General features: G+C 32.7%; 4 protein-coding genes across 8 annotated transcripts in view; 1 reads left to right on the plus strand and 3 right to left on the minus strand.

The window, feature by feature from the left end:
* The window catches only part of LOC125826137 (primary amine oxidase-like), a 177032-nt gene that overhangs the window by 119706 nt on the left and 35852 nt on the right, over positions 1 to 21474 (minus strand). The gene's annotated exons all lie outside the window — the stretch shown is intronic.
* Positions 1 to 21474, plus strand: part of LOC125826167 (ATP-dependent Clp protease proteolytic subunit-related protein 2, chloroplastic) — a 231171-nt gene that overhangs the window by 103397 nt on the left and 106300 nt on the right. The window lies entirely within an intron of this gene.
* On the minus strand, positions 551 to 4233 carry LOC125826158 (deoxyribodipyrimidine photo-lyase). Its single transcript, XM_049505469.1, has 9 exons — positions 3830 to 4233; positions 2856 to 3196; positions 2532 to 2772; positions 2098 to 2255; positions 1862 to 1898; positions 1550 to 1608; positions 1263 to 1344; positions 1109 to 1180; positions 551 to 841 (listed from the first exon to the last, which is right to left on the minus strand). Exons 1-9 carry the CDS (start codon positions 4130 to 4132, stop codon positions 668 to 670), a joined length of 1467 nt encoding a protein of 488 aa, XP_049361426.1. The 5' UTR covers positions 4133 to 4233; the 3' UTR covers positions 551 to 667.
* On the minus strand, positions 15391 to 18525 carry LOC125826136 (uncharacterized). The gene has a single exon (XM_049505443.1). The coding sequence runs from the start codon at positions 18228 to 18230 to the stop codon at positions 15768 to 15770; it is 2463 nt and encodes an 820-aa protein (XP_049361400.1). The 5' UTR covers positions 18231 to 18525; the 3' UTR covers positions 15391 to 15767.

Below are 21474 nucleotides of genomic sequence, written 5' to 3' on the forward strand. Positions count from 1 at the left end.
GAAAGCGAGTATATTCACACATTTTTCCAATTCAATAATATTTATGCCACATAGATTTGGACATTTGGTCAATGGTCAGAGAGGTTTCAAATATTGTGTTTTAATAAGTTTAAGGGATCCAATTGATAAAATATAGAGTTTTTTTTTTTTTTTTTTAACCGTGGTTTTCGGGCGTCGCTTTGCGAACCCGACTAGCTATACCCACCGGGTCCCGCTGTTTCAAGGCGGGTCCACCACGGTTAGTTCCATGAGGCCCTGGAGACACGGCCGGTTTGTAATGCCTCCAGTGGCCCTGCTGGGGCTCGAACCGGCGACCTGAAGATAAAATATAGAGTAAAAGAGTTCAAACACTTTGCTTCAAAAAGTGGGCCCTTTTGGCTTCAAACTCTATGCTTCTCTGCTCCTAAGCACTTATCCTTAATACGCGATTATTCTGTCTGCCGTATTAAACACCAATCAGCTGAAACATTTCACAAACTAGCAAAATAGGAATGACCGTCCAATGTATTCTCATTTTGGTTTGTTCAAAAAAGGATCTATATACTGAGGTCTATAAGGTTCATAAGTTACAAAAGAAATAAAAAGGTTAGTTACTAAACAATTATCAATCTCTGCAAATCCAGGAGTACATGACTTTTGATGACATTAATAAAGCCTTTCAATAATGCTAATTACGCAGTTCTTTTGCCTTATTGTCCAAAATTACTTCTGCTTTCCTTTTCTTGCTTTCACCTACTAGCCTCTTAACGTATGAAATATATCCGTCCACGTTGAACTTCCTCTTGCAACCTGCATAGTTCATGTACCTGATTTTACCAAATACCGGGCGTTCTCGCCAACCCTGAAAAAAAAACTCAGTTGCAGTTACTGAATCCAAGCATACAAAATGTGGTATAACATAGTTTTCACCAAAGTTACAAGCTTTCATAACCTTAAAATTTGTTTATTTTGGAAAGTGTTTTTTGTAGATCAGACTCTTCAAAAATGTTGTCCGTACTCGTGTTGGATCATCCAAAAATGCAATGCACTATTTTTGGAAGATCTGACAACTCAACCCGTCAACATTTTTAAAGTGTTTTAATAACATTAAGCATGTTGCAGTAAGAACCTGGTCGTGTACGCCACATATTGACCACATGCATCCAACATAACCACTAGGATCTCTTCCATCTATATGATACTGCAAAACAATAATATTTCAGATCAGAAATATGATGCATCTCTAAAAAATGCAATCTTTTAGTGCAGAGAGATAACATTACCTTATCATTTAAATATATTGTGATAGCCAGAGCTTCTTCTGGTCCACTTGTCCATTCGAGTATCTTTTTAGCCCAATACATCCTGCATAAAAATTTGCAATCTGGAACTTAGGGAAGGACAACAATAAATTTCTGTTCTTTTCCTTTTGCCTGTTCTGTAAAATTTTGCGACCTTATTCATGTTTGCTTGAGAAGTGAGAAGCATAATTAAATGACGCAGAAGACCATATTATAATGCATCGGGCAGGAGTCACTGAGCAGGATAAATATGGAGAAGTATTACTTGCCTCATAAAACCATGCATTTTCCCATAATGAACCATCTCTAATTGAGAAGCATTCCACAGCTGAAACAAAAAATAAAACGATTAACTAGTTGGAAGTATATTTGAATGTATAGCAACTGAAACACATGAAAAGAAGACCGTGTCATTGCAAGATGTGAGGAGGATCCTGTTAGAAACCTAAAAGCAGCAGGTGAAATAGCAGGGCCATGCTAAAGTCTTCGAATCAGATCGATAACTCTTCACTCACTACCAAATATTATCATTCTTTTGGCACTTTTTGTTAATGTAACAATTAGATGAAAAGGTAAATTACAGGGTCTGCAGTTTGCGCCTTCTCCAATTGCTCTTGCCTGCAAAAGACCATATTCACTTCCAACTTCAATATCATATAAAGAGTAAATACTAGCATCTAACAACAAACTTTCTGTTTCATCTTCAAAAAAATTCTTATGAATTCATAGAGATTAGACGAACAGATAGTTAAGAATCTTATTCTTTTCTTGCTTAATGTAGATCTACTGAGAAAACAAATGAAAACATTTAACTCACGTGTATATATGTTCTCGTTTATCAGATGCATGTTCCATTAAGGTTTTACGCGCCCATTCCCATGCACCCAATAATGAATCATATTGAGGCTGGTAATAGCAGAAGTTATCAGAAAGCTCTCTGCGCACAACCATTTCCTCCAGAAATGTGTCAACTGCCTGCATAAGCAGCAATCAACCATATAAGCTTAACATCAGGATACTAATAATGGCTAGTAAATCATAAGGAAATATAAAACCTCGTGAAAATCAAGAGCATATACTAAAAGTTCAAAATCTGTTTGAAATACTGCACAAGGGCAGAGCTAACTTATCAACTAATTCTATAAACTGAAGAAATGATTTCATATTACGCAGAATTATAGCACAAATGTAGGATTTCATATTAAGCAGCATTATAGCACAAATATAGATAGACTGATACGATTCCACGACCTGAGTATAATTTTTCCGAACTTTGTTTGCTTCTAAAGCACATCTCTGTGCAGATATCTGCCCAAAGTGCAAATAAGGAGAGAGACCAGAAAGTGCTTGGGGTTTCAGAGGGTTGTTCCGGTCCATTGAATAAGTCTTCAACCTGGTAGTCAGGAACCCTTTTTTACTTCCCATTAACACTTCAAATGCAGCGTCTTCACCTGGTTCACACCATTCAAGTTCAGGAACTTCTGCTCCTTTCCTGGTGCAACGGTCAATTTATAGCATATGTAGTCTAAAAAATATATAAATCACAAGATTGTTAGACCAGTGCGAATATGTTACCTTACAACATCTGCAATTATTTTTGGCCAATCTATCGGAGGGTTTGAAGAAGACCACTTTATCTTAGGAGGCTCTATTGCAGGCAATTCAATCAGATACTCAGGAAGCAGCTTATTTATTTTACCCCGTAGCGTTCTAGCACTGTATTCCAATTTAGCTGATGCCACCCAAAGAGGAACAATGTTGTGTGCATCAACCTCATGTACTGTCACTGATTCATCCACCCTCTCACAAATTTTTTCTTTCCAACTCCTAACATCCCTCAACGGTGAGAAATCTGTTACCAGAAGAGAAGCTCCACATTCTTTAAGAAAGTTGGGAATTGTGTCTATAGCTTCTCCCTGTTCAAGACAAGCCATTGCATAACGAGATTAAAAAGGACTACTAACAAACAAGGACAAGAAAAGAAAACATATTGAGAATGTGCCATCATAGAGATCAATACAAGGGTTACTTTAGGAGTTTCAGCACAAAATCATGGGAATATTTACGTCTACAAGCATATACATATGTGAAATGGAGCAATGAAAAATGAAATGAAACACTGTCATATTTGATCATAACTAATCAGCCAAATCGATTGAACAGTAAATCCCAAAACTAGTTGGAGTATTTGGCCATATGAATCTTCCATACCTATGCCACTCACACTCATTTCATTCTAAGACTGCTTCGGGTTCTCCAAAAATAGAGGCTATCTAAATTCCACATTCTCCCTTCTTTGTAAGTAACTAGCAATACTAATTTATCTAAATGCTCTTTAATCTAGTCGTCTTAGATATGTCATGTCGAAATCTCAATAAAGAAAAGAGGCATTCTCTTTTAAAACGGACCAAAAAAGAAAGTAACACTAACAAATTGAAACCGAAGGAGTAAATAACAACACAAATATAAGTGCAAAATGAACATTGTTTAAGCAATGCATATTTGTGCATGTAAGCTGGCTCGGACATGTAAATACCGATTTCGTTTACCTGAAATAGAAAAAACGGAATTTGAAGGGTACTTTGGAGGTTCCCCTGAAGCTTCTCAAGGCCTCTAAGCATAAACCCTAACTGTCTAGCTTTAGCACCTAAAAACTGATCGAACAAATTGAAAGCAATAGCTACAGGTACATTTGCCTTGTTAGCTTCATCAACGGCGTGGACTAACGCCCAGTTATCTCTTATCCGTTGATCTCTAAACATCCAATACACCACCGGTCCAACCAACGGTCCTGATCCTTGCTTCACAACCCGGATCCGACCCGACTGAACAACTGGAATTGCGTTAGCCATGGCGGAACACGGCGAACAAAAACAGTGCTAACTTGCGCCGGGCGGAGAAAATGCGTAGGTTAACGGAGTATAGTGGAGAGCTTCGTGTTTTGGTTCCGTACAGGTACAGTTGAGAATTAATGGAGGGAAAATGAAACAGTTAACGGTTGTGGTATTCGAATGAGACACGTAATGCTTTCTGATTGGTTGGATTTTGGGCCGGGTCAGTAGGAAAAGCATTAAAACTAGAAAAAGTATGGGCCATATATCATAGGAGTAGCCCAATATTTGTACCTCTGATTTAAGATTCAAAGTTTACGAGTTTCTACAATTGCCTACAAATTAATATCTAATTATAAGATGAGATTCATAATCAAATATAGGTAAGTGTTTAGTAAATTTCTTATTATATATATACGATATGATATAAATAAAAGTTATTGAATTTCATAAAATTATAAGTTGTACTTTACATCTGCTATTAACTCTACTTGCGGTTATAATCTTTGATACTTCATAATTCTTTGATCGACGGTTAAATTTACAACTTGAACATGTGATAGAAGATTATTAATCTACTATTTTAATAAATTTTCAATTAATATTATAAAAAAAAATTAGTAATTTATTAAATAAGTGATCTGATCATATAAATATTCTTATACACGGTCAATACGTACATATAACTTAAACACTATTGGATAAGTGTTTTGATACATGAATGTTGGCAATAAGAAATTAATTAAAACCACGTTTCAATTAGTTGAAGCAAATGATGAAGGCTAAAAGCTATCTACTGTTTTTTTTTTCTCCCTTTCTTAGCGCTTAATCAACCATTATTTGATTAATTATGACTCTTTTAAACTTCTTCTGTTATCTTAATTTAATATTCAGTTACTCACAAGCGTAAAGATTAATCACCAAATCCCAAACTAGTTGCTACAATTAATTAATTAATTATCAATTGGTATATTGAGTAATATTATGGTCAAATACAATGTCACATGTTAATAATTAAGAATACTATAGAAAAAGTGGGCTGCTAAGGGAAATAATGTGGACCTAACTAAACTTAAAATACAGACAACAACTTTTTGGGGTAAGCAACCCACTAAATCTTGGATTTGTACACCAAATCTCCTTTAAATATCTTCTTGATGAAAAAGACAATTATTTCCATCACATAATGATGTAATTAATTGCCATCCTACATTTCTTGTAATTGTACGTACAACTTTAATTTGCCTTGTCATGCTTATTGAATAGGTGCTTTACTTGAACAAACAAAAATCGGAAATTTTGTTAAGAGTATTTAGGATTCAAGATATATGTATGAAAAATAACTTTTTTTTATCTATATACTTTGTATAACTTTCTATATACATAGCTACGTCGCTGCTTGAGCTGGGGTCTGTTGGAAAATATCTCTTATATCATTTTATTGTAGGGATAAGATTGCATACACAACACCTTCTCAAACTTCATTGCGGTGTTAGATACTCACAGTGAAGCTAGACTAATCCGGAATAGCGCGGCGTAAAGCTCATTTAACGATGTGTGTACTGCGTGACACTGAATAGATTTTTTTGTCATACTCAATAGCTCAAACTTGTTACGTCTAATTAGAGTGGAAGAATCTTAACTATCCAACCACCGACATACATACTCAAAAATAATTAAATCCTTGTCTTTGCAGATAGTTATTAAATTTAATTCCACTAGATGTAAAACAAGTATCGTTAAGAGTTTTCTCCTTTTTGATTATTTGTTTCTTTATAAAATAAAATACTGAAATTGTTATTGATGATTTTTGGTACTCCACGTATCCCATTAACATTGGAATTATTTCTACATTAAATTAGATAACATATATATTTATTAATACAAGCATCAATAATTGATTCACTTAAATTCGTGACATATAAATATAAATATAAATATAAATTTTACAGAAATAACTTCATTATTATTTTATGGCTTGCTTTCAAAAAGAGTACTACCCCACTATAAATACTGGCCTCATGTTAGTACTCTACGTGTATAATTATGCACCTATACATAGTTAAATAAAAGGAATAATAAACCAAAAGTATGACCTAAGCCAGAAAAAGTATTTTAAGCCTAAAAATAATGGGCACTCCATTTAATTTTTCATAAGGGTAAATATACCCCCAAAAGTAGGCAAAAATGGATCTTCATGTATTTGTCAACCTATATCATTAAACTAATGCTAGAGCTACATACGTAAAAAAAAAATATACTACTACAAGCATTTCAAAATTTAAAATTTATAAAATATTATAACTTTTTTCAAGTTAATAGTATTGCCATATTAAATGAATTTATAATTAAATATTTTATTAGGGTTTTTTTGGGCAAACTATTAATTCAAATTAAATGCTATAAATATAGTATGATTTAATTGTACCTCATAGCAAATTGTTGCTATTTCACCTCTCTCCTGGTGAATCTGGCTCGTTCTCTCCCTCTCCTCTCTCGTTTTTTATACAAACGCAAGTGTATAAAGTGCGTTTGTGTTTGTATAAAGCGAGAGAAGATTGTATATATACATATATTTTCGTTCCCCTCTCTCCCCTCTCCCAGATCTCGCTCTCTCATTCGCCTCTCTCACTTTATACAAAAACGCAAATGTATAAAATGTGTGAAAATTGTATATATACATATATTTTCGTTCCCCTCTCTCCTCTCTCCCAGATCTCGTTCGCCACTCTCCCAGATCTCGCTCTCTCACTTTATACAATTGATCTTTTTGTATATGTATACCAAAGCAGATTATACAACTGTTTTTTTTGTATATGTATAGCGAATTATACATATATATGTTTGTTATTGAGCGCAATTATGCAAACTTTGTTATAGCATACAAATATGAATTTTGTGTTTGCTATATGCGAAAGTTGCTCTTTTTTTGGTGTGGAATGTGATATATAAAGTTATTCCATAGATTGTAATATATCATTTTTAGTTATCTGATCACCATATATATATATATATATATATATATATACCCTATTGTCGCATAAATTGTGGAATAAATAGTCTCAGAATTAATTAATACCCTAGGAAAACGGAGGACAAAATATTCTTATATTATATTCCAGAATTATTATCTTTTATCCCCGTATCAAATGACTCATTAAAGTTTGAGTTATCTTACTCATTGGAAAATAAATTGAAACTAATATTATACTTAATAATAAGATAAAATAGATATGAAAATAAATTATTTCTTGATTTTTTAAATTCAACAAATAAAAATTGTTCACTATACATATATAGAGAATTTGACCATAATTTATTGAATTTACGTGAACTCATAACTAGACCTCTAGATCCACCCTAGTCCTTTAAGTAACGATTAAAAAAGAACATGATTAATGTTTAATCAAGAACGTGGAGTGGGGTATAATTAGGAGAAAAAGGAAGATGAAGAATTTAAGTGTATTAATTACAATAATGATAGCAACTTAGATGGGAAATTAATATAGGCCAAATAGCAGTAATAATTTGGTCTGTTGTTCTGTGAAAGCTCTATTTTAACAAAAAAAATTAGTATTTGAATTTTGAACTACCATGTTCCTCTATGAGTATGTCTCCCTCCAGTACGTTCCACAATAATATTAATTTCTTTAGGAGAAAATGCTTGACATCGTAACAGTAAAAGTTATCGCCGTATGATAAAATAGCATGGATTTAAATCGTGAATACAATGTAAAACACATAAGATATGTAGACAATATAATACTATTATTTTTGTTTCAAGGAGAAATACATATATTTTTTTATATTTTAGAACAAGTTAACTTAAAATTTGTCATTTTACGCAAAGAACTCTTTTCTTGAAAAATAGGTTTGATTGCAACTTCAAATAAAATGACTTGAAGAAAAATTTCATAACAAATAAACATAGTGATGGATTTTAAATAGTCACACAAATGTTATGACATATTTCAGAATAAATATTTCTTTTAAATAGTCACATAAAAATTAATTAATAAGTTATGATAAAATAATGAATTTTAATTTTGAGTTCGATTTTATGCATAATAACCACTAGAAATTAAAATGAGTACCTAAAAATAATGGTCATCTCATAATCTCTTTGCTGTTCAATTAGGGGTTGTTTGATATCTCCATAATTATTTTCTCATAAATTATATATGTATTAGAATTACACGCAGATTTTCAAATTATAAATCAAACATCATATTTCTATTATACATAAATAACTTACCACCTAAACAACTACTGAATATGATATTTTCTATACAAAATTTATTTTATACTTAACTCATCTCTGATCAGCTACTGAACGGCGTATCAATAACTATTTTTTTTAAGTGTTGGTGGAAGATGGGTACTCACAAATGTAAGATAAAAATGAATGTAGTGAAGGGCCATTAAGTGGAATTGTGTAGTGTTATAGTATGTCTATGGTCCCAAATGTCCAACATGTGATTTGTATTTTTTTTCACTTTGAGGTTGTAAATGGCTATTCAATCTCAATCAAACTTAGGATCATGATGCCCAGAACCCTGGAACTGTCCTTAATTTAAGCTAACATAACATGGACTTCTTCCATTCAATTCCATTTTGAAATGATGTTGTATCCTCTAATTTGTTTTTTTTGTCCTCCTCAACCACCCCATAGTATTAGTCGCTAATAAGGTAAAAGTTCAGAATATTTTAGTAAGTCAGAAGTAAGGTGTGTCCGGTATGGAGTTATTAAATTCTTTATAAGATATTTTTTCAAAGGAAAACAAGCTTTTAAAAATGAAGAAAATGACTTCTTCGATATAAGCAGGAAAAACAAGTTCTACAAGTGATATTCTCACGTTAATTGTGTCACATTCACCCTCTAACACATCTTATCTTCACTCCTCACCCATACCCGAGGTGAATTTGAAGTTCAACTCTATGGGTCCATTTTAAAGATTTTTAGAGTTGAACTCATTATATTTTAAAGTTAATTATAGGTTCATATCTAGTATTTATTATAATTGTATTGAATTATGCTCCATGCCGAAAGTTATCATGAGTTCAATTAAATTTGTACCCATAAGGGTATATACGTTTATGCCTATAGTACCATTATCTTTTATAATATTTGTCTAGATTGTATATAAATAGAGTGATTATAATATTTGAGGACATTGGCTATATTATCCAAAACTCAACTGTTTTTTTAATTTTTTTCAAAATTAATTCTTGTATATATAATATTCAGATAAACACATTATTTATCAAAAAATATATTATCAGCCTTGTATAGATAAAAAAAAAATGGACCATTTTTAATAGTACTATAGTAGGTCTGCCATATTATACACGTGAGATTCCATAGATTGAATCTTTTTATCTCATTTTATTATTCGTCAATTTAAATATATATTGCAAGCCCCACCAATTCCTTTTCCCTTTTCTTTTCAGATAAAATTACAAAAATAATATAATTAATTAAAGACATATCAAATGACTTCTCTAGTAGAAGTAAAAAAAACAAGTTCCACCAATATCATTCCAATTAATTGTTTCCTCTTTATCGTGCAACTCACTTCATCTTCACTTCATTTTGTAAAACTCAACATGAACACACCAAATCTCTACCTCCAACCATCACTTTCAAATATTTGTTTATATTAAAAATAAATATTTTTATTTATATATCAAACATAAAAATAAAATAAAAAAAGAGTTAAAAAGTAGAAGAAAAGAAAAAGAGCTTTTTAAATACTAATTGGGAACGTAATGAAGACGAAAGAAAATGGTTGGTCCCAATAATGTCACAAGGCACAAATAATACTGTACCATGTGAAACAACAGTATAAATTAAACTATATATAATAAAGTATAATGTAGTACTATTAATCCGTATCTTTTCTTTTTCCTTAAGAATCTATCTCACTGTAATCCTTTTTTGCCTCTTATATATATCTTTTTTATTTTTATATTAAAATTAATAAAAAAAAGACTTCAAAAAATGTCTATGAATATGACCTCACAAAACCAATTTACTTATTTTGTACTGGGAAATAAATTGTTGGACCATTATAGATAGAAAAGACATGTGATTCTCAAATTTATCCTTCTTTTATTGGGTAAATATCTAACTTTTTAAGAGGATCTATCTGAAAACTCACAAGGTAAAGGGTATGTTCGGTACAAAAGGAAATGTTTTTTTTTTATAAAATAAGCGAATTCCTTACCTATTTTTTTGTGTTTGGAGTGTAAGTAAAAAAAAATTGTTTTTCTTTATTCTAATTTGCTTATCTTATTTGTTTAGTCTGTTTTAAAAAGAATGTATCTTTTTTTTTTGATAAATCATTATTTTAATTTTCCATATGATATGTTCAAAATCACAAGATTCAAAAGTATTTTTTACTTTCTAAAACATTGTGTCAAGTCAAAATCAAACGAAGGTAAAGGGTGTGTTCGATACGAAAGAAATATTTCTCCATAAAATAAGCGGATTTCTTACTTATTATTTTGTGCTTGATCGTAGTTAAAAAATAATATTTCTCTCCATTTTAATTTGTTTTTTCTTACTTTCCTTTGATTCTTGTTTTAAAAAGAATGTATATCTTCAATTTTTGGCAATTTTTTTTTTAACTTTCTTAAATTCCGTGTCAAATCAAAATCAGACAAAAATTGAAATGTAAAAAAGTATCATAATCAAGATAAATAGAGGTGTGGGCAGGGATAGGAGTGTCGAGTGTGGGGTGGTGGTCGGGAGCGACAGAGGTGGAGTGAAAATGAGATGTGTGAAGGATGGCGAATACACAATCAATATAAAATATTATTTTAAAGAAAAAAATTAGAAATTTTTTGTTTTTTATCAAAATATTTTCCACCAAAAAGGTGCAAAAGAGAGGAAAAAAAGGTGTAACTTGTAAGTCAATTTTTCTTCATAATCATCTCTAACTTATAAGTTCATATCACTTTTTAACCAACAATTTATTATTATTATTAATTCATTACCCATCTTTTATACAACCATATTTCATCAAAATACCAGGTTTGCTACTTTTTTTTTTGGAATATAATTCATTGCACTCTCTCATGCGACAGATTCAACTTAAAAGACATTAAGAAATCAATCCCGAATTATCAATGTGAATAACCATTCTCCAAACTAACTAAACCATTCCGAACGACCGTTTGCTACTATTGTTACTTAATATCATGCTAATAAGTATTTTCCTCTTCAATTAATTAAATACCGACAAACATCTTTTAGGAATTTCGAAAAATAATCACACGCCCTTAATTCATTTGACTCAACAGAAAAAAGGCATTCAAATTAGTTGAAAATTCATTTTCAAACTTTTTTGACATTAATTTATTTTAAGTGATTACTGATTATTTTTTTCCTTCCAAACTAGCCGTTTTATCGATGGAAATAAAATAAAATAAATACAAAAGAATACGATACATGTTATGTAAAGAGTAGGTAGAGAAAGAAATGATTAAAAGGGAAAAGAGAAAAAAAGGAAAATGATTACAAAGGCAAAGAATCTTGTAGAAAAGGGATGAAATATTTGTCGTCCTATAACAATGATTATTCTACCTCTTTATTAGTATTATTATTTGGCTCACTTTATTTATCTTTTTAAAAACTTTGGATAAAAATTATAAGTATAGGGAAGCATAACCATAAACGTTTGAACATGAGTTGTAGTAGAGTGATTAGATTCCGTCATTTTTGTTCAGAAGGTTTTGAAGTATCGCTTTTAGAAATGAGTTATGTAAAGCATAAATTCAAATTTAATCGAATTTTAATACGAACATCAAAAATCGAGCTGAAAAAAAAAGTTTGAAAGATGCAATTTTCAAAATAGAATAGTGAATATATAGTTTGGTGAGCAGTCTGTTTTAGAGTATTTGGACTAAAGCTTAACTAAACCTTGCCGACAGGAATTTCTGTCTCCCCACTTAAATCTTTAATCACTAATTAAAATAATAATTAACACCCTACCTTACCCTACCCCCCAAACCACCCCACAAATTAGAGCTAGTACCATATACACCTTTTTAGCTAACCTCCCCACCCCACTTTTCTAACTTTTTCTTGAGTTAATTATATCATATTCGAATTTCACTGATTCGATAATTTTAAATTCATCCCAATCAACTCACCACAAGAATAAAAGCACTTCCTATAGGAAAATTCTTTACTTATAGAGCTTAAACTCGAGTCTTTTGACTAGATATTTAATCTATCTTGTATGATTTTTGTCTAAACATATATTTAGAAGATGAAAGATTTTAAAGTAGATTACCCATTTATATTAAATAGACAAGATTATCAAAATATTGAATTTATTTAATTTTAAAGTGTGATTGGATGGCATCGATATATCAATACTGATTCTATTCGAGCTTTTCTTATCCCGACCCTCACCATACTTGTTCCATTCAATTTAATCATATGATATTCGAATTTCACTAACTCGTATATTTTAAATTCATGTTGTAGCTCACAACATGATTTAAAACTGAAAGATACTTTATTTTCAAGCTCGAACTGTCACCATACTCCTCGGTGGTCTTTTTTGTTATTTTGTTCTACTTCTACTTATTTTCACCCAACCCGCACAAAATATGGAACTCTTATATAACTATCTTATGAGCTAAACTTAAATTAAATCAATAAAGTAAAATAATTTAGTTTTATGAGATAACTGCTGGATTTATAATCAAAATTAGATTAAATACAATTCAACATAATCTAAGAAATGATTAACGTAGAATTGTTTTCATTGAGTATCTGCTATCTCCCACCAATACAAATATTGTATAATTAACTCGGAATGTTTACATCAATTAGATGGTGGTCACTGTGAATTTTTCTTTTCAACATTGAAATTTGAACACTATGCTGCATTCTCAATATTTTGCTTTAAATGGTATAAACATCATTGTATAAGATTTTACCATATAGTTGCCTATGGTTAAAAGTACTAAGCATATAGAAAAAGAAGCATTGTACCAAAATCAATCAACAACCTCCTTTTAACCCCACCAAAAAATGATAGTGAAAATAAAGGAGAAAAAGGAAATATGCCTTTTATCTTCTCATATAGTGCTATCATACTAAAGTTTAACATGAAAAACAAAGAAGATAAGTTCCCTAAAAACACCATAAAATGTATTAACAACAGTTGTTGTGTGGTCATAGAATCTCTTTTTGGTAGCTTAATCGTAATCCATCGTTTGGGACCAGGTTATCCCAGGATTATAATCCCACATTCAATCCAAACGTTCGTATAACAAAGTTAGAAATTTCAGCCATAACAAAGTAAAAGCCTGGTTTCGCGGAAGATGGCATTGAAACATGTCACCACTTTTCAAGAAATGGATATTTTTGTTCTAACATTTTTCCCAAGAGCTTTCCAAGATTTCTGAGCCAAGGGTCTATAGGAAACAACCTCTCGACCTCACCTCTGAGATAGGGGTAAGGTCTGCGTACACTCTACCCTCCTCAGACCCCACTGTGTGGGACTACACTTGGTATATTGTTGTGGTTGTAGCTTTCCAAGAATTGCTTGATGCCTTTAGACTATAGATGGAAAGCAAGTAAATGTCACATATCAAGCATGAGAATATAGTTCTTTCACTGTTCATGAATACAATGGTAAAAGTGAAGTCAATGAAAATGTGGGAGGTGCCAAGTTAAATCAAATTCTAAGAAAATAAAGATTACTATAAACAATATCCAAATTATGATGAATGCATCATTTGAAAGTAAAAACAACGGTGAAAAACGGATAAAATTTAAACTATTACCAGGTAATGATGTTTTTTCATTAATGAAAGTCATCCGGTAACCAGCAAAATTCGTCAATCTTCGTTGCCATGTCGCTATCAAGCATCTCTCTTGTGTAGGTGTGTTGCTTCATGCCGACAGTATTCTTCAACTTTGGGTCCTCTCACAACTTTGCATCATCCAATGACCCTGCATGAACATCACAAGTTAAGAAAATATTTTAAGTGAGAAGTTACCTAAAGTTGATTTAACTTAAATCAACTTTTTCTTTATCCCAAAACAGCAACCATTTTTTCAAAAGACTTCCACTTCTTTCATGGTGGGGTTGCCAAGAGTCAGTTGTTGGAAGTGCTCTTACAGCTATAAAGATTGATCAAATGTCCTTGACAAAAAGGGGTTGTTGCTAAAGCTAGCAAAACCTTAGTTGCATAGTTTACATTAGACTGAAACAACCTCAGTCCTTTTATCCGAAAATGTTCAGGTGAAATCGTTTCCATAATATCCTCTTCATCTGTGATCAAACGGTTTTGCCAACCAATCAATAGCTTCTTACCATGGTCTATCCACAGTGACTAGACCTTGTCAAATACTTCTGAATCAAGAAATAAGCATTGCACTAAGTAATACTTCAGTTGGTAAATAGTAATGAGTTGAAATGGTCTTCCTTTTTTTTAATAACCGTGGTGTTCAGGATCGCTTTGAGCGCATCTCGACTAATTCCACAGGATATCTATCACCTCCCACCAGCAACAAGTCAGTTAACTCTGTCCACCAAGGCTAGGACAGATGATAATAAATAATCTAGTGTTATTTTGTCTCTGCTGAAGTTTGAACTTGAGATCTCATGGTTCTCAGCCCACTTCATTGACCACTAGACTACACCCTTAGGTATTGAGTTGGATTATTACTCGGAACAAAAAAAGGAAGCATCTAGTATTCAAGAACACAAATAAAAAAGAGGGCAAAAGTAAAGTAAAGAATACTAAAAAGGTCGAAAACAAATACGAAATGATAAGAAGTTCTAACTGGTTAAAATAGCAAGTTAACAAGCCAACGACAACAGTAATAGCTCTTCACAACTGTAGAATCTCAACAACTAGGGGAAAAGCACTTGTTGCTCATACCAGACCTTGCCGGAATGATATTGAGAGCGTGGATTGACACCAGATTGCAGCGGAGAGGTATGGTATAGGCACAGAACCTTCAGCAGAATCTCATCTGTAATAATCTTCCAAGTACAGAATCTCCATGCAATGTTGCATTTTGTTAACCAGCTGACTGAAGAACTGACCATTGGATGCAAATTTATCATGAGAATAAGACCATTCAATGAATCATTTTAAAGGATTAGTTTTGTATAAAACTAACTTCCGGCTCAGCATTAGACAAATTCTACCATTGAAGTAAGACGTGCAAATTTCTATCATGACTACTGCGAGGTAACTAAACCGGATATAACTAAATAATGACTGTAAAGCTTTAAGGCAAAAACTGAACGAACTTTCATCAAATTAATAAGATCTATCAAAGAGTAAAATTTCTGATCTTACAAGAACGGGAAACAAAAACCTTCCCCTCCACATATATTATGAATTCCAAACTACCTAAGAATAAAAGCAGTACAATACTTCTGTCCTGCAACTTCTCTCAATCAGCTTTGTGTAACCAAGCAAGAAGCTACTGTGTTCATACCGCAGATTACAAGACTGAACTCTGCTTATGCAGAATCAATAATCCTCCATATCCAAGAGCACTACGAAAATTCTTCTTAAGATTAAAAAGTGAAAGCACGTACCACAGTGCGGAAAGAATTTCATTTCTCCAGGAAAAAATTCCTACAGTTGTAGTCATAAATAAGAAAAAGGAACACTACACAGAGGATGTATCAACAAAAACCTCATTTAGCACATCATCATCACTGTTTGCCAGGGAAAAGAGCTCAGCATCTTTATCTTCATCACTAGAACAATCCCTCCTTTGAAGCTTTGAGTGAGCGGCAATAAATATCAATTTCTGAGCCTTGTCCATTCCCACTCTTGAATGAGAATGGGCATTCACCCATTTCAAGACAGACCAGTTGCACTTAAAACCGCATGAACTTGCACGAAGGAAGATTAGCCTAACTGCCACTTTGCCAAGTGACTTAAATTCAGTGAGGTGAGTTTCCCACACAAGTCTACTACTTTGCGGATTTGCAATCTTCATCTTTCCAGTGCTGGGATCCCTTTGCTTCAATTGTACGGCTTGAGCATACACAGGATCAAGTCCTTCAGTTCTCCATTTCATAAGCTCCATTAATGCAATGTGAGCTTCATCCCTAGACACAAGCCGGGTAATGAGCTTGTCCACGTCTTTCTCTTGCTCCGGTGTCAAACATTTAAACGGAGGCAAGTACTTGCCACTAGTGTCTCTAATCAGATAGAGAGGGTCAAGTATAAATGCGGCAGCCCAGGCAGGATGATAATTCTTGTTGAATCTCCTTTCAATTACTTTCTCTACAGGTCCTTCTGCAACGTGAAACTTTGAGCACCAATCCTTCACTTTCACCCTAAGCTCCTCCCAAAGAGGAAGGCACTGCCCTACACGCGGCTTCTCTGTTTGGATATCCTGTGCCATTGACTTAATCAGTTTTACCAGTGAATGCACTGCTTCCAGTTCATTCCAAAAATGTGGGCTCCTCATCATCTCTTCGAGATCCCTAGCAATTTGCTCTTCCATAGACAATATCTTATAGGATTCATCCAACAATACTAATTGAAGTGCTCGTGCTGAGCTAAGAATATCCTCCACCAATGTGTACACAGGTCCAAAATCTGATCTTTCATAACCACGCAATGGTACTCTCAGTAAACCAGCATGCCCATACTCCTGCAACTGATATTTGTGAAAACTATTTCGAACTTGAGACTTATTATTAACGAAATTCGCAAGTTTTAGGCAATTCTCAGTTACATTCTTCAACAAAGGAAGCTCCTTACCAAAATCCTTAACCAAACTATTAAACGCTTCATACTGACAAGAAACATTAACCATCCAATGATGCTGATCCTCTAAGTTCCTCAAAGCCTTGGCCTTAAACTTGTCTGCAACTATACCTACACATTGGTGCAAATTGTTCCCACATATTTCAGAAATGGTCTCCATAAAAATCTCCTCTGCGTATTTCGAATGCACGTATCCACTAGTGAACACTGCTCTTCTGAACACACTGGTCCCATTGGGAAGATTCACAGACAAATTAACCAAATTTTCTTCACCAACGTGCCCATAATTCTTTGACTTCCAACCATCGGATGCAATCTGAAAGAACATAGCATCTCGAATTTTCGCCTCCGATTCAACCTTTACTTCCTCGTACTTAGCATCAAGCCTTGAACCAGCAAAATCCCTCCTTGACAATGGTGGCAAACCAACTTGGTTTAAGAAAGCTTTAAACTTTGGATGCTCAAGACTCGAAAACGAGACCGACCCACAACATTCATACACCCAATCAGCAAGATAATCAAGTGCAGAATCAATTTGGGATTTGCTTAATGTTGGACCAGGTGATGCTTTAGGACTTTTTAGCTTCTTCACACTATCTTCCAACATAGCTAAAGCTCCTAAATCCTCTTTACCACCTGACAACATCAAATGCTGCTGCCCATACACAGCACCACCACCACCACTTCCCGGCGTACTGCCACCAGTACCGGCGGCAGTGACAATTGAGGTAGCCATTGAAACACCAGGGGAATAGGCTAACTCTACTGCAAATCTTGTTGGATCAACAATAGCTAAAGGTGGAACTTGATACGACGTCGTCACACTCCCCCCAACCCCACCATTACCGCCACAACTTGAACTCCCCCCACGTACCCCACCCCCACCACCGGAAGAGCTCCGTTTACGATGATTCTGCTGCTGCTGCTGATGTGATGGAGTAGGAGACACCGGCGACAAGGCGACGGTAGTTGACGGAGAAGGCGGCACTGACGAAATGGGTTTTGCAACAGAATTGAAATTGGGACAAGTCCCTCTTTTGAGATGTTCAGAAGCAGTTCGTGAAGGGTTTGAAGCAGAGAAAACAGCGTCGCATAAAGAACAACGAAGCTTGACGGCTTTAGGAAGTCCAGTATCAGAATTCTGAACCAAAATCGGCTCAAGGTGAGCCCAATACCAAGCCCCTTTCCCTTTTACAGCTTTAGTCCGTACCATCACCAACCCTTCATATCTCTTATGCACTGCCTTAGCATTAAGTTCATCAGCTGAGCCGCCGCCAACGCCAACGCCAACGCCGACGGTCGATTCCACAGTAGCTAAAGCAGTAGTTGTATTTGGAGCAGACGCCATTTGTTAAATACCAGAAAAGCCCCTATAATTATTAATGTATGATGATTTTCTTTTTGCTGAATCCTTATGAAATCAAAATGCAAAAGCTTTATGTAAATTTGGTGTTTTCAAGGGGCATTTTGTGAATTCATTAGGTATGCATTTTCATCCGGGGAATGTCTCCGGCAAAGGAGGGAAATTGGGTGACGGGCGGTGGTCCATGAGAGACTCCGGTAGAATCGGAAGAGAAAAGTTTTTTTGGATTATAGTGGTCCTAAGTCATAGTGTTTGGTTTTTGCCACGTTTTTTACCCCGGTTGATGGGGAGTTTCGAGGAGTTTAAGATTACAGAGAGACAGGAAGAAAGTTCCGGGCCGGAGTTTCGCCGGAAACGGTGCCGGAGAAGTAGAGAGAGAGTGAAAAATAGTGAGAGAAAGAGAGTGAAGAAGATGAGAATAGGCTTTGGTCTTAACAGAGAAGGCGCCTGTTTACTGTTTGACGAATGGAACCTTCTAAGTTTTAACATTTAAATATTTTTAAATATTTTATTAATTATTACTATGTAAAAATAATTTAATTGTTGACAAATTCAAATTACGAATTATATGGATAGAACAACATGGAATTATCATGAAATTCCTACTCATATTTAGCATAAATATAGTGTGACTCGTGAAAATAGAATAGATATATTACACAAAATTGAATAATTTAAAGTAAAATTTCAATATTTACATTACTATAATTTTATCTATTGATTTAAAACCAATGAATTTATTTAATAGCATAGTCATATACAATGAACATTTTTGTCAGAAACTATATTGGGTATCTATAAAAAATATTCATAAAAGTATTACCTTATATACATACATATTTAATTTTGAATAGCTTTAACAAAATTTATTATTTGTCCACAAGAGTTGTTGTCCCATTAAAAAGGTAATTAATACTAACTATTTTCCAAATGCAAAAAAATAATGTTGTTGGGTGAAAAATACTCTTTTAAAATTTGGAAAAAGTGTATAAGAGTTGAAATAAGTTATAATCTAAATTTGAAATTTTTCATATTATATAAGGAAATTTTTCATTAATGTAGAGGATACTAAAAATGAGGAGTCATGAATATCTTTTTTTTCTTTCTGTATAAAGAAATAAACCAAAAAATATGTGCATAATTGAAGAATTATGGCATGTTATTAGCAAATTTAATTAAGTGAAAAGAATCTCATGCCATTAATTGGGAGTTCTTGTGGAATTTCTTAAACTTATTTTTTGGGTTTTTCGTCTTGAGTTAAATTCAAGATTCAAATTTATTGAGTTTAATTTTAAATTTTTTATCACTAAACTCATCGTAAAATTAAGAATTCAGATTGAATATTTATTAAAATTTTATTTTCTATTTTATCGTAATTAATTTATCAGAAGACAAGGTGGTACAATCCTTAATCAAGAAAATAGTTAAGCTCAATATATTTCTCCTTATTCCAACATGTAATTAAGGGTGATAAATTGAGGCGGGACAGGTTACACTCTTAATAGGGCAGGGCAGGGAAATATGTCAACGGGACAGGTTACACTCTTAATAGAGCAACTAGTGTAAGAGTGTGACCTGCCCCACCCCAATTGTCACCCCTATGGGTTTGAGCGAATCGAGTTCGTATCGTTACAAACCAACTAGATCCGGCTAATTTGAATTCAGGTTTGATTCGTGGATTTGGTGAATGCCCCTCCTTCCATTTGTTTACTATTTAATACATGTATTTTATTTAAATATCTCAACTTTAATTTCATCAACATTTAAAACATTACTAGTATTATTTATTTCTGTCTCTGTCATGGGACTTTTTTAGTGGGAAAAAGGTCATGTGGGCGCCAGGAAGAGTCCTTTTGTTGTTTGTTTGTTTGTTTTTCCTCAAATTTTCTAATGGGGAAGAAAATTTGTCCTAATAATTAAAAAAATATTTTTCTAGAAAAAGAAATTTCTACTGTGAGCTAATTTGGCTTCCCTTTTTTCTTTTTCTTTTTGCGCCTTGTTGTTCATGTGTTGATTGTAGAAAAAAATACATGAAAATAAATTTAATTTAATAAATAATTCCCACCAATTGTTCTTCATTTTCTTGGAGCAGTGTTGACCAAAATCAGACAATAAAAAATGTGCCTGCAAAAAGTTCACCATATCAACTTGCAATAAACACCATTATTATTATTTAATTCAAAAGTTATTTTCTTGATCATTTTACGTGTTGTTCTTACTGAAAAATAAATAATTTAAAATTATTATTATTTAAAAATATATATATATATAAGTAATTAATAATTTCTAACTTTACTTTTACTTAACAAATATGAAGAAAGATTAATATGGTGAAGGAATAAGTAATATCAAATTGAAATTAATAAATTAATTAAATCATCATTTTAATTACTAATTTGAAAAAATTGTGAAAAAAATATGACAAATAAAATAGACGAAAGGAGAACTAAACTTGAGTTGGTGACATAAACAGTGGTAATTGATTTAGTTTTAATGGGTTTGGCTTTTTTGGTCTTTATGCCTTTTTTTCAAAAATAAATAAATAATTAACACACGAGGAGCCAATTATTGAAATGAATATATAAAAACACACAATTCGTCTAGTCCTTATTAATGTAATGTATTTTTTTCCTAGTGCTATAAATGATTTAATGGTCACTTTGTGTAGTGAATATATTTTTATATGATTTACTTTATATTTAATGATAAGAGGTTTTCATCCTACCCTCATGCAAAAGAAGTAAAAAAAAAAGTTTTTAGAGATTTTTTATACGGACGATTTTATAAATATCAACTTACTTATGCTAAGAAAAATAATAAAAAATACATTGTACATTTATTGTGCAAAGAAAAAAATTATTTGTATGTTTTATTTTATTCACTACATCAAAAATGATCGTTAACGACAATTTATTAAAGGTGATAGTTTAATTGTCGTTAAAAATATGAATTCTTTGTAAATGTTCCTAAAATTTATAGCGATACTGTATCCAGTAACAATTAACTAATGTCGATAAAAATTCTAACACTCTATATTAATATGTATATTTATAACTGTTAAAAATCATTTTTGTTATAGTAATCGGACATTGAGCTTGGAGTTAAGATGTTAAATCAGCTCGGTGTTTTTTGTTCTTAATAATAACATAAGAGACCGTTAAGATAGGATGTGATTGTAGGTTTACCTCGTCTATTTTAATATTTTCATTTATCTCAAACAATCTTTTTT

Source organism: Solanum verrucosum, unplaced genomic scaffold (assembly GCF_900185275.1).
Source record: "Solanum verrucosum unplaced genomic scaffold, falcon-dt-bn FXZP01000060.1, whole genome shotgun sequence".
Taxonomy (NCBI): Eukaryota; Viridiplantae; Streptophyta; class Magnoliopsida; order Solanales; family Solanaceae; genus Solanum; species Solanum verrucosum.

Coding starts and splice junctions, on each gene's coding strand:
- LOC125826158 (XM_049505469.1), bottom strand. CDS start 4,132: ATGGCTAACGCAATTCCAGTTGTTCAGTCGGGTCGGATCCGGGTTGTG. Junction 1,609..1,861: donor AGGCGCAAACTGCAGACCCT/GTAATTTACCTT, acceptor TTTTTGTTTCAG/CTGTGGAATGCTTCTCAATT. Junction 1,181..1,262: donor CAATATATTTAAATGATAAG/GTAATGTTATCT, acceptor ATTGTTTTGCAG/TATCATATAGATGGAAGAGA.
- LOC125826136 (XM_049505443.1), bottom strand. CDS start 18,230: ATGGCGTCTGCTCCAAATACAACTACTGCTTTAGCTACTGTGGAATCG.